Source organism: Paroedura picta, chromosome 5, assembly GCF_049243985.1.
Source record: "Paroedura picta isolate Pp20150507F chromosome 5, Ppicta_v3.0, whole genome shotgun sequence".
Taxonomy (NCBI): domain Eukaryota; kingdom Metazoa; phylum Chordata; class Lepidosauria; order Squamata; family Gekkonidae; genus Paroedura; species Paroedura picta.
In genome coordinates, this window is record NC_135373.1 from 58301525 (window position 1) to 58315299 (window position 13775).

Genomic DNA, 13775 nt, shown 5'->3' on the forward strand with positions numbered 1-13775 from the left:
CCTGCCCAGACTGTTATAACAAAAATAGCTGGAACTGCAAAAAACAAAATTGCACTTATCTGTAACTATTGTTCATAGAGTATCTTCACGCTGGGGTTGTGCATGAGCAAGTCTGCCATTGGATAGGTCTTTGCAGCTAAAAGCCTCCAGGAGGCACTGCATGCCAGCTTGTTCCCACCCAGGGACTACATGCTCCTTCACCCTCATTTGCACTAGTACTGCCAAAGCCAGAGCACATGGCTGGTCCTGCACTGTCAGAAGTGCCTTCCTGCCATAATCAGCATGGAATGTAGTTGCAGGTTTATAAAAAAATTGCACAGCCAATCTAAACTCCTATGGCCAATCAGAAGCCTTGTTGGCAAAAGCTTCATCTGGCTTTGCCCGCTTTCTAAAAAAAACACTTGGTGCTATGGCCACCATGGTTATCATGTTGGAAACCCCCAATGTTTATATAGCTCCAGGTAGATTTACAAAGACTCAATATAATTATTATATTGAAAACTAGGTCCTAGGTTTTAGGAAAAAACAATATCCCCACGGCAGTTCAATATCTTCAAAGCATCTTTGTCTGGAAGAAAAATGTTTAGCAGCTTCAATATCTCATCAGCCGCCAGGCTCTTTTTTAAAATAATGAAATCAATGGTTAGAGTTATGCTTTAAAAACCGCAAGTTATTTAAATGGATATTTAGCAAACTTTGCGAAATTCTCAATGAAAAGGAAAAACAGTAATAACTTACTGTGGGAGAAAAAGAATAGCTTCTGGAATACTAGAAAATCTATTTTGAGATAATTTTAATATAGTTATGTTAGATGGCAAGTCCAGTATAGTATCTAAAAACAGAACAAAAAACACATTTACTTTACTGGTTTGTAAATTTACCGATCTCAGAAGCTAAGCAGGGTTGGCTAGTATTTGGATGGGATGCCTCTAAGGAATAACAGGCTTGTGATATGGAGGCAGGCAATGGCAACCCCCCTTGTACTTCTTTCCCCTTGAAAGCCCCATAAGGGGTCACTGTAAGTCACCTGTGACTTGAGGGCAAAAAGGAAACAAACTGAATCATCCAGACAATGTGGGAAGCTAGTTATCAAATATGGAGGATTCATAATCCTTTCCTGAGCTACGACCTTGTGCAGATATCCCAAGATTAAATCCCACCTCAGACATGAAAATACAAGGTAGCTCTGTGTGAGACATCACACCTCAGGTCCCCATTTGTACCATAGCAACATTAGGGTCACCTCTAACAAGGCATTTATTCACTGGCGCAGATCCAATCACACAACTACACATGTATAATACAAGCTCATTTTTAGGATTAACAGTTTCCCTTCAAAAAATACACAAAAGTGAGGACACCATCTTCTCTAGATCACGATAGCAACTATTCAGTTGTAATACATCAGTCACCTCTGTGCCCAGGGACTCAATATATATAACATACAATAATAAAAAGATGCAGCGTAAAACAACACAATAAAACATCGTGTATATAGCCTTACAAACGTGTCATAGTTCTGACAAACAAAACTATAAACATAAAGAGACATACATCAGCCCACTTGACCACACACCCGCCCTGCAATTTCTGGAAGTGTTAACTTACTCAGTAAATTCATCCCAGCACTGAGTATTTCTAGTTTCAAGCACTCCTTCAGAAAATTCTCAGCAAGGAAAGAGATAGCGTTTTTACTAATGTTTAAAACTTTCAGTTCTTTCAAATGAATAGATGAAGCTACACCTGCAATTTTGTTACTAGATGGAAAGAAAAACAAGAATTACAACACAGAACTATATGACTACTAAATAAAACATATTAATTAATCACAGCCAAGACCCTGGTTGCTGATTCATAGCACTGTTCAGCCCTCCATTTAACTGCCCCATCAGATATCATGGGAGAATCTCACTTTCTCCCCTACAGTTCTCCACTGCTAGGACTGGCAATCTCAGATCCCCTGGAATTGCAATTGATCTCCAGACCAGAGATCAGTTCCCCTGGAAAAAATGGCTGATTTGGAGGGTGGGGTCTGCTGAGGTATACCCTGCTGAGGTCCCTTTGTTCCTCAATCCCCCCTCCCCATATCCAGGTATTTCCCAACCCAGGATTGGCAGCCTTGCTTCTCTCTTCCCTCTGGCATGCGATGCCTTCTTGCCCATCTCTCTCTCTCCCTGCCATCATTCCATCCATCTTTTCCTTTCCTCACACCAGCTCCTCATTTTCTCTTTCAAACCATTTTCAACTCTCCCCTACTTATTCCCTGGCACTTGCACTATTTGCCTTGGGAGGGGGGGATCCCTGCTACAAGACAATTGAAATAGAAATCAGACTTAACAAACGCAGAGATGTATTTGCAGGAAATATGCAATTTCCTGCAACTATAACATGGGAAACAAGGGTTCATTCATACATTAAAAAGTATAACATCAAAATACGAACTAAGGCAGGGCAAACATATTAAGAATGTGGATGGGGGAGCCACATAATCTGCAGTTCCTATGACATACTTGAAGGCAGGACTATAGCATGTAGAAGGAGAGCAGAAGTGCATTGTCCTCACACCTGCCTATGCATGTTCAATCCAATGCATTTGAAAATGGACCAGAAACTTTTGTTTGTTTAAAAATGTGGCCGCCAGCCACTATCAGGGATGGGATACAAGGACTGTATCACATCAGTGCTGAAAGATCTATACTAGCTGCATGTTAGTATAGGCCCATTCAAAGTGATGGCTTTCTTTTAGAACCCTTAATGGTTTAGGGCATAGTTCTGGAAGGACCACCATATTGTCCAGTCATCCAACCAGGATCTTCCTCACAAACCCTCCTCTGTGTTTTTTTCTGTGGGGGCACTTTGGCTGAGCAATGCCCTTTCCCTCAAGGCCTGCTGGGCAGCTACCAGACTTTTTTTACGTACAAGACCAAATCACTTGCCCTGGCTTTTAATTAAAGAGCTGATCTTTCAACTTCGTTTTATAGTCTGTTTTTAGCCTGAGAATGTTTAAGGCTCATTTTAAACTGTCTCATGTTCAGGGTTGCAAGGTCCTCCTTAGCCACCAGCAGGAGATTGGGGGATAGGGTTGCTAGATCCAGGTTGGGAGATTTAGGGATGAAGCCCAAGGTGGACAGTCACCTCCACAGGATAAAATGCCATAGAGCCTGCCCTTCATAGCACTCATTTTCTCCAGCAGAAAAGATCTCTGTAGTCTGGAGATGGCCGATAATTCCAGGTCCCACCTATCCATGTTTTATGCTCCACTGTGTTTCAGTGATGGGTTTTAATAATTTATCATTTTATTTTGCAAGCTGCCCCAGGCAGGTTCCTCGGGGAGGTGGCATAGAAATGTTGCAAATAAATAAGGAAATAAATATGGGCATAGCACACATCTAAGCTGTGAATGTATGCACTGTGTTTATGACCATGGGGAAGAGCCTATGCATGTACAGTTTGTAAGAACCTAGGAACTATCATGTGCCATAAGGACACAGAGGTGTAGGGTGGGGCCAGCTCTTCAGGTTGAGAATGAAGAGAAAAGCTAGTGCCCCTGATCCTCATCTGTACACATTAACACTGCCCAAAAATTTTATGCTGTGCATAAGGCTCCACTGGCTGATGAAGGAGAATTAACTGTGATTCTTAACTAAAGTTTCATCCCATTTAAGAATCCCAGGTACTAAAAAAGAAACCGAGTTTATTAAAATGCCAGCACTCAGACGTCACAACTGATTGTAACTAAAGACTTTAGCTTACAAATTCAATTTGCCAAATAAGAAGAGTGTGTGCAATCCCATCAATTACATTCTTGTACCCGCTGTAATCAAACGAGTTTGTTTTGGACATATAAACAGATTTTAAAAATCTGACCCCCATGGTGAGATATGCTCAAGTATTGGGAACCTTCCAGTCAGGAGGAACAGATGCTCTAGGAAAGCTATAGAGAGGAAGCCTGCAGGACTAGAAGCACCTATGCAAGGGGGCAAGAAGAAGGGGTGGGGAAGAACCTGGCATGTAAGTATCAGGAAACCCTACATTCACAAAAGACACTTCAGCACGTCTGCTTTGACTTGGCAGTTCAGAGATGCTAGCAACTCTTGAACAACAACAAGCGACCAAGCCCTATGAAGATAGGTTGAGGGACTTGGGAATGTTCAGCCTGGAGAAAAGGAGGTTGAGAAGGGACATGATAGCCCTCTTTAAGTATTTGAAAGGTTGTCACTTGGAGGAGGGCAGGATGCTGTTTCCGTTGGCTGCAGAGGAGAGGACACGCAGTAATGGGTTTAAACTACAAGTACAACGATATAGGCTAGATATCAGGAAAAAAATTTCACAGTCAGAGTAGTTCAGCAGTGGAATAGGCTGCCTAAGGAGGTGGTGAGCTCCCCCTCACTGGCAGTCTTCAAGCAAAGGTTGGATACACACTTTTCTTGGATGATTTAGGATGGTTAGGGCTGATCCTGCGTTGAGCAGGGGGTTGGACTAGATGGCCTGTATGGCCCCTTCCAACTCTATGATTCTATGATTCTATAACATCCATCACAGCCACCACGCACTGTTCTCACCCTTCTAATATAAGGTGCTCCAGTTTTTCTGCAACATCAGAAAGAAATTCAGGAATGCATGATAGTTGGTTATAAGATAAATTCAGCAGCTTTAGGGTGTTACCGACAGACTTAGAATTGAAAATTAAGATAGGGCCAATTTTGTTGCGTGAGATGTCAAGGTGTACTATACAAGGCATTTTCAACAGGTACATGGGAAAAGTTGTAAAATGGTTACTATGCAGATCCAAGTAATTCAAATGTTTCAGGGTCTGAAAGAAAAAGACACATCATCTTAGCACACATAAATCATCACCACCATATGATATAAAATACATCCAGATCTCTCGCCTGAGCTTCTAGCATGGGGGTGCTACGTATTCTTGAGAGTGGTGTCTTTTGTTGCTGGGAAGTGCTTTACAGCACCTGTTAGTTACTACTCATGTCACCAGTGCTAATAACAGGTGATATATACACTTCCAGCCCATAATCGCATTCAATTAAAAATGTAAAGGGTATTTACTTCTGTTGTGTATCACTGAGCTAAGGCAAGAACTGGCAACTGCCATCCTGACGTCTAGGTTGTGGGATTCTGAAGACACAGATCTGCTTAAAGAAACAGACCAAGGAAGGCACATAATAGTCAGTGATAAGTACATGCTCCATCTTAGAGGTGAGGAGAGCACTCAGCAGACTTTCAAGTTACAACGATGTCCTCTAAGGCTAACTAGCATTTGAAGCACTGTCAAAGCCCAATTTCTGATTTTTTGGTCACCTTTCCCTTCCCAAATCCCAAATAAACCCTTCAATCCACTTCAACATGTTAATCTCTGCATATGCATCAGTGAATTAGGAACAGCATTCATTTATATATATTTATCTCACTTTCTAGAGACATTTATGAAATTACAGCAGAACAGTGCTCCCCTGGAAGGTCAACCAAAAGTTGGAAGGCTACTGAAACCTGGAGATTGTGGAGAATTACAAAGGATCTCCAAATTACAGATCAGTTCCCCCAGAGAAAATAGCTGCTTTGGAGGGTGGACTCTATGGCCTTGCATCCAGCAAGGTCCCTCCCCTCACCTTCAGGAATTTAGCAACCTGGAGATGGCAACCCTACTGAAAGCCTGTGGTAAATACATGTCTACAAGCCTCAATTAAAACAAATAATTAATTGCAGAAAAGGCAGCTAGTGGGAGAAAAAGCACAGACCCCTTTGCTGTAACATTTGATGCATTAATATTTTAGTGCTTTGGGGCATTAGAATGTATGTTGAATTTTTAAACTTATTTTGTAAGCCACCCTGGAGTCCATGTTGACGGAAAGTGGCACTGAAGTGCCCTTAATAAAAACAAACAATTCTTCTTATGTTTTTGTAGAGAAATAACTGATGTAGCATGTCTTCTATATGTATTGGAAAGATGCAAAAAAATCAAGCAGAAAGCTGTCCATTCGCTACATTTCTAAAATCTGACCCTTTCTCCAAGGAACTCAGGGGACATACACAGATCAATCAACCTTCAACGTTATCCTTACAAACACTATGTAAGGTTACCAGATATAACATCATGGTTCCATGAAGATTTGAACCTGTGTCTTCCTAAGCCGACATATTATCCACTACGTTACCCTGGATTTACCCCTTATCACTTATATACACATGGGTGGCCTTATGCAAAATAGTACATTCAAGGAAGGCAGGTTAATGTAAAGGAGGCATTAACAGTGATATGCAATATTCTCCAATCTGGGCAGACCTGGTTTGTTGAGGCAGGATATCTGAACCATGACCACTCACCTCGCACAATTTTTCTGGAATACAAGAAAGTACATTCTGTTGCAGTTCTAATTTCTCAAGATGTTCCAAGTGAGTCATCAGGAAAGAGCAGTGACAGATACTGTCTATATTCTCCAGCTCATTTGATGAAAGGTCCAGTGACTTAATGTATTCCTTGTCAGAGCTCAATGAAGAAAAACTATCTGACCTCTTTAAACTTGACTGGAATTTAGATATGCCTTCTAAAGAGAGATAAAGAAGCATTCAGTTTTGGGGGCAAAATTATACTATCTATACTAGCATACATTTATTGAAGACTGACTTTTTGTTTTACTGAGCAGAGCATCTTCATGTCAAGAAATTGCCTTTAAAATGCTGACAGTAACAAAATACCATATATTTCTGTAGATTCAAATGAGTAGCCATGTTGGTCTGAAGTAGCACGATAAAATCTGATTGGCTGGTCTGGCAGGGAGTTATCATGTGGCTGTGTGTGGATGCTGTGACACAGTTTACTAATGGAACAGGATTAACTTTTGGTTATATATTCCTACTGTTATGATGGTCAGTTCTTAGTCTGAGGAAGAGGGCTTGCACTTGAAATAAACCTTTGTTGGTCTTAAAGGTGCTACTGGACTCATATATTTCTGTGTTCGGGGTAGATGTAGGGAATTGAATAAATTATCTGCAGAATACTATACTTGCAAAAATGGATACTGGCACAGTGCCATAAGAATATCAGTGAATATGATAACTTATCACCACCCCACAAGACTTCTGCTATTTAAAAATGCTCACATTGTTCCCTGAAAATATCTCATCCATGGTTCCTCTTAATATTTGTGAAACTGGCCTGTGGGTGGAGAGTATCTGGGGTGTCCGAGTTGGAATAGGGCCCTGATTAGCCTGGTTCTGACAGCTCCCGCCCTCCGTCGTTGGCTACTCACCCCTCGCCTCCAACATGTGCCTGGCTGCCTGACTCAGTGTGTCTGCCTGCGCTACAGGACACCCCGGCCCTACTGCCAATGGCGCAGTGATGGTGGTGCCTGCCGACCTGCGCGCTACCGCCACACGCTCATGCCCCAACTCTGCCCACCCTGAAGAAGACCCCGGCCCGCCTGCCAGTGGTGCAGGAGACGACATGGCAACAGTGGAGGCCCTCCTCCCTAACCCACCAACCATGTGCCGGCCCCGCATGCTCAGGGTGCGCCTCTAACCATGCAGAACTCTGGCCCAAGCCCACCACAGGTGCTGCAGGACGTGGCGCGAGACCGATCTGCCTATGGCGCTGCTGAGCAGCCAGCCCTGCACGCTCACTGCCCTCCTCTGAATGTGGCCAAGACCCACCCCAGCCCCCCACTGAGGCTGCACCTGGTAAGCTGAAACCCACCCTGACCAACCTGCCCCTCGCGCCAACGCTGCACCACTCGGGGCGGCAGTGAGCTTTCCTGCCCGACACTGTGCAGAGCCGCCTTGCCTGCTCCAAGTCCCTGCTGCCGCCTGCTCCACTACGGAGCCTGCCCACACTGTCAGACATGCGGCTAGCCCGCTGCTGCTTCTACGGTAAGCTACCGCCGCTGGTGGGCGGGGGGTGGCTAGAGTCCATTGTATTTAGCATACAACGAGCTATTCTGAAAGTTATTCTATAAAATTTGGGAAATAAATGCATAAGTAAATTCCAAAATTCTTATTTATGTGGTTTTACTCGAGATCAGACACAACTGATTACTGCCATAAGTATCAGGATAGAATTTTGCCTCCAGTTACACTACCCAAAGAACCTGTTTTGTTTTCTGCATATATGTGGCCTGGTTCTCTCATGACAACCATCTAGTGGTACTTACAGTTAACTTTGTCTGTACATGAGACATATTTGGATCTAGACTAGGGGTTCCCAAAGTGACCAGTATCCCCCCCTGAAAGTGCAGTGGAAGGATTTGGGGGCAGTGGGGGGGCAGCAGCCTGACTCTTCCTGCTGCAGCTGTATTTTCCTAACGAGAGATGTTCCAAGGTGGCTTGCTATTGCCTGCCTCTGGGTACTAGCAACTCTGAACTTCCTCGCTTGTGTCCCATACTAGTTCTGACCAGGACTAACCCTGCCTAGCTTCCTGAAGGAAAACAGCAGCTTCAGAAGATGAGCTGGGTAGGATTACATTCTTGATGAACTCCTTCCCCTGCTTAGACTATCACTCCCAGGCTCCACTCCAGATCTACAGGAATTTCTTAACCCAGGGCTGGTAAGTCTTCCCCAAAAGTCTCCATCTTTGGGAGGCTGGAAAAGTCTTCTCCAATGTGCTCCTGGCCATGGGATTTTCCACTGCTTGCTTTTCTGCCCCTCCCTCCCTCCCTCCCATCCCAATGAGGACCCAAAGTGGCTTTTAAAATGACTTTTACAAAGATATATTTTTCCAGACTAAAATATGATCACTGCACAACAACCAAAAAAGAAGTGTAGACAATGCAGTGTGTTTTGAATCTGCAGTAGAGCTAACACCAAGAAAGGGGTGTGTGTTCATATGTGGAGGGGGGGGCACTAGGATGTGGCCTGAGAGCCAAGGGGCAGTCTGAAAATGTTTGGCTGCATCTTTATTAGAGCTGTTAATGCCATATAGAACTTAACTTAATTTACAATGTAAAAATGCCTGTAAGACTCATACAAAATTATGATTTCCCACTTACTGTCACCAGAAGACATTATTCTTCTTCTGTGATCTCTTAAAGGTTCATAATGTGATCCAGGTCCCTGACAAGTAACAGAAAAACAAATTTATAGTTATGGGCATCTGGATACACTTAAAACCAGTAAATGACAAAAACATGCTGACACAATTATTTCACTGTCTGATTGGCAGTGAAAGTGCTACCCAGTCACTGCAACCTCAAAGACATCCTCGTGTATGATAACATGTCTACATATGCCCCCTGGCTAGTTCAGCTGGGCAAGACTTGCTTCTTCAAGCACAGTAAAGGGAAGGGCAAAGGGAAAGTCTCTGAGCACACTGGTCATCTGAGATTTCAGTGTAATTTCTTGTTGCTATTCAAACATAGATCCTTATGTGTAGGTTCACACACAGTCTGATGCTTCAAGGAAGAATCTGTGGAACAGGAGCCCTCTTAAAAATAAAAGCAAACAAACCCCCACCGGTCATGGAAAGCCACTGTAATACACTGTCACTCCACACTTATATTCCTTATTCATGCAAAATGAGCCCTATCCAGAGTGGTGAAGTGGTTAAGAGCAGTGGCCTGTAATCTGGAGAGCTGGGTTTGATTTCCCCACCTCTCCACATGTAGCCAGCTGGGTGACTTGAGCTAATCAATGTTCTCTCAGCCTCACCTACTCCACAGGGTGCCTGTTGTGGTAAGAGAAAGGGAAAGTGATTGTAAGCCGCTTTGAGACTCCTTCCAGTAGTGAAAAGGAGAAGTATAAAAACCAACCCTTCTTCTTCCTCTATCTGCTTCTGAAGGTGGGGGAAGCAATGAAAATCATGTTCATCTTAGTGCAATAGATACACACCATTCTTTCTTGTGAGGCAAATCCATATAACAAGAGCAGACATTTGCAGAATAGGACTTCTCTACACTCCCTCCCTCTGCAACCTCCTGAACTCCCAGAAATTTGGATCCTGGGATGCAGGGAATCCTTGCCAATAGAGTGGGGATGAAGGGAATGAAGGCTGTTCAACAGTGGTGTAAGTGCCATTATGCCAATGGCAGAGCAGCTTTGAATCTAACCCTGTGTCATTTATATACATTAATAACTGACCATACCACAGAATGGCTTTGGGGAGTAGAAGAAGATGTTTGTGAGGCTGTGTCTTTATACAGTTCTGCAACTGCCAGAGAGCTGGATTTCTTCTTGGTAACAAATGAGCTTTCACTCCCTGTCAAAGAGAATAATTAATTAGGATTCCACAAATGTCTGCTTACAACAGACAGAAATAAATTCAGACTCCAGATAACACTCTACGTGCCAGCATGGTTTCCAGCACAAAAATCAGGAATGAATATGCCCATTACTTTTACGTGCAGCTTGGGGCTTGGGCTCACCCTGGACTCTCACAAGCCACCTCAGTCCGTCTCTCATGGCTGACATGGCATCAGGACAGCTGGCATCAGGGAAGAGCAGGGAGAAGCCTCACCACTCTGCCCTGATCGTCTGCCCTGCCTCCAAATGGATGATGCCCAGGGAAAGAAAAGTAAGGATTGTGCTGCATTGGGAGCAGGGAAGCAGCTTGTGTGATCATGTGATCGCACATGAAATGCTGCTGGCGACCCAAAGACCCGTACAGAAGTGTGACAACTAGTGAGTTGGTGCTTCCATCTTCATCCTCATCTCACAAAGCCACAACCCTTTAAACTGGGAACTCTCCCAAGAACTTTTCTTTAGTGGCAGCAGAATTATGCCCCCCCCCCATTAAATAAAGACATTTTTCACAGTGAACTCACAGACTTTGTTTGGGGCTCTTTCACTCTAATTTCAGGCCATCTGCTTCAAAATACATAACTTTCCATCAACACTGTGACAGATACATTTATAGATCAGTCAGAGGAATCAGCATGTGGATTGAACACAATGCATGTGTGAGTTTATGAATCTTTTTCTACTGAGGTGCAACTGATGTCTAGATGCACGCACATTTTCATATGATCTTCCTCAGTACAGGAAGAATAATACTGTAATAACTGGAAAGGCCAAACAGGAAGGTTTAAACTAAAAGTCACAGGCTCAATTTTGTAATAGACGACAAATTCATTCTTTTAGGTAGCAAACCTACCTTCACTATCTACTTCATCAGACAGACGAAAGACGTTGTCAACTAGTGGGTCAGGCATGAATGCCCAATCATCGTATTTCTCCAATGCATCTTCTTCAGTGTTTACATCAGAACTGGATTTTGACTGGTCTTCATAGCTGTTTTTCCTCTGGTATCTAAGCACCAATCTGGCCAATACAGAACCTGCATCTAATGTTCAAGAAACCAATAACCCACCAATTTCAGAAACACTGGACAGATACAAAAAGCAAAAATATGCAAAAATTTTGACATAAGTATAACCACCTTGAAACTACAATAAACTAAGAACTTTGAAACATCATTCCGCAAGGTTTAGCCAGCTTTGTGTAGTGGTTAGATGGGTGGACTTCTAATCTGGTGAGCCAGGTTTGATTCTGCGCTCCCCCACATGCACCCAGCTGGATGTCCTTGGGCTTCCCACAGCACTGAGAGAGCTGTTATGACTGAGCAGTGATATCAGGGCTCTCACAACCTCACCCACCTCACTGGGTGTCTGTTGTGGGAAGAGGAATGGGAAGGCGACTGTAAGCCACTTTGAGCCTCCTTCGGGAAAAGAAAAGCAGCACATAAGAACCAACTCTTCTTCTTCTAAATGCTTCAAACTTATAACATTTTAGATTATGTGAATGGCCAATTATTAAAATAGCCACAAGATCACTTTCTACAGCAAATATGCCCTCTATGTTAATAAATTCCAATGTATGGTTAGTAAACCACCAATAACAACCATTCCCTGAAGGAACCATTCCCTACTCTTGATTATGAATGGGCACAACCCAGGGCACAAACTCCAAGCCCCCAAGAAAACAGCCCAAGTCATGGCTTGCAAACCAGGGGTTGTGCAAGCTGTTGGTATGGTCCTCCAATGACGCTCTAATAGATTTCTGATTTGGCGGTTGTGTGGAATGGCATGTCTACTGCATCTGAGTCAATACACAGCTCAGGAGACATGCTGGCATGCTAATTCAAGGAAGGGGTGGACCTCTGCAGCCATGGAAACACCAATAGTGGCTTTCCAGAGAGGGAGCTCTCCTTATGTTCTATGGGAACATAAGCTCCGTTTTTTTGGAAGGGAGGGAAGTAATCCAGCATGCTGAAATCACTTGCAGCCCTTTCAGCCTAACAGGAGAGAGGCCTGTGGAGCCTGCTGTCAGGTCAAAACAGCTGCAAGCCTTTTCAGCATGCTGGATCGATTCTCCCCACCCTTCCAAAGGAAGGAAAGTCATCTGGTGTGATGAAATAACTTTCAGCTCTTTTAGCTTGACAGTGAGGCCTGTGGGCCTCATGGTTATCATGCCTCATGGCTGCAAGACTTTTCAGACTCCACGTTTTGCTTCCTCCTGCTTCTAAGCAGACAGAAGTGATGTGGGCTGATTTGTTTTGGGGGGCTGGGTTGTCCAGATTTGGTTATTCAGTTTGGGAACACCTCAATCCAGAATCTTCCAGTTCGTGCCTATCCCTAGTTCTGATTCTTAACACTGTTCACTGAAACAGTCTGCTCTTCTGGAAATGTTTAACTGAATTAAGATTGAGAGAGAAAGCTAAGAGAGAACCCCATATGTCATTTACTTAGAAGCATCTCCAAATTAGTCAAAATCTGTTTTGTTACCTGAATCCAGTCTACAAACACTTACATGTTTGTTTCTTGAAGGATGCTCGTTTAGCTGGAAACAAGGGGCTCAGCCAGGAAGGTTCAATTCTACCAATGCAGAATCCTCCAAGACATATGCTGCTGTTGGCGACATCCAAGCTTAGTTTTTTTAAGAGCAAGCTAATGATCTGGCTGTTTCCCTTCTTGATGCTGGTTGTAAGAGCACTTCGGACATCTTGCTCACGAGTACCACTGTTCAACAGCAGTTCAACCAACTCAGAATTGCTTCCTTTCTCACAAACCTATTACAGGACAAACAGTGAATGCATCAATGAAATAATGCAAATGATACTTCCACTTTTGATAGTCAGCAATGTTCTGTGAAATCAAACGGCGAATAACAGTGGGCCGGAACGCAATGTTAGGCATGAACCGAGTATGGAAGGATATCAGCCTTAATACAAAGTGCCGGCTAGTCAACACTGTTGTCTTCCCATAACAACCTATGGATGTGAAAGCTGGACCCTGAAGAAGGAAGGCAGGAGGAGAATAGATGCTTTCGAATTATGGGGTCTGAAAGAATGCTGCGAATACCATGGACAGACAAAGCTAGTTTTGGAGAGGAGCAGGCCGACTGTGTCATTGGAAGGAAAGATGTTACGGCTAAAGCTCACTTACTTTGGACACATCATGCGATCAAACTCGCTAGAAAAATCATTAATGCTCGGCTTGGTCAGCAGCAAAAGGAAATGTGGTCGGCAAAGGATCCGCTGGCTCGACATGGTCAAAGCCGATACAGGGATGACCATGAACCAACTAAAAGAAGCAGTCACAGACAGGAGCGCATGGCAAAGACTTTCCTATAGAATTGCCAAGGGTTGGACACGACTGAACGGATGACATCATCATCAATATTCTGTTTTACTGTGAACCGCCGCAAGTCAAATTGAGAGCAGCGGTATATAAATGTGAATATATAAACAAACAAACAAACAAACACCTCCAGTAAAATAAATGTCAGTTTCACAAGACTAAACCTGCTTTTGTTTCTGGTTAACTGTTAAGAA

The 13775-nt window shown here is 43.5% G+C and overlaps 1 protein-coding gene across 1 annotated transcript in view; it reads right to left on the reverse strand.

Moving 5' to 3' along the window:
• The window catches only part of LRRK2 (leucine rich repeat kinase 2), an 82587-nt gene that overhangs the window by 39216 nt on the left and 29596 nt on the right, over window positions 1-13775 (reverse strand). The window contains exons 19-26 of the mRNA XM_077338190.1: window positions 12752-13010; window positions 11097-11285; window positions 10090-10202; window positions 8998-9061; window positions 6340-6560; window positions 4563-4813; window positions 1609-1757; window positions 739-832 (exon numbers count right to left, since the gene is read on the reverse strand). Of these exons, the coding sequence (XP_077194305.1) occupies window positions 739-832; window positions 1609-1757; window positions 4563-4813; window positions 6340-6560; window positions 8998-9061; window positions 10090-10202; window positions 11097-11285; window positions 12752-13010 (1340 nt within the window). The remainder of the gene's footprint in view (window positions 1-738; window positions 833-1608; window positions 1758-4562; window positions 4814-6339; window positions 6561-8997; window positions 9062-10089; window positions 10203-11096; window positions 11286-12751; window positions 13011-13775) is intronic.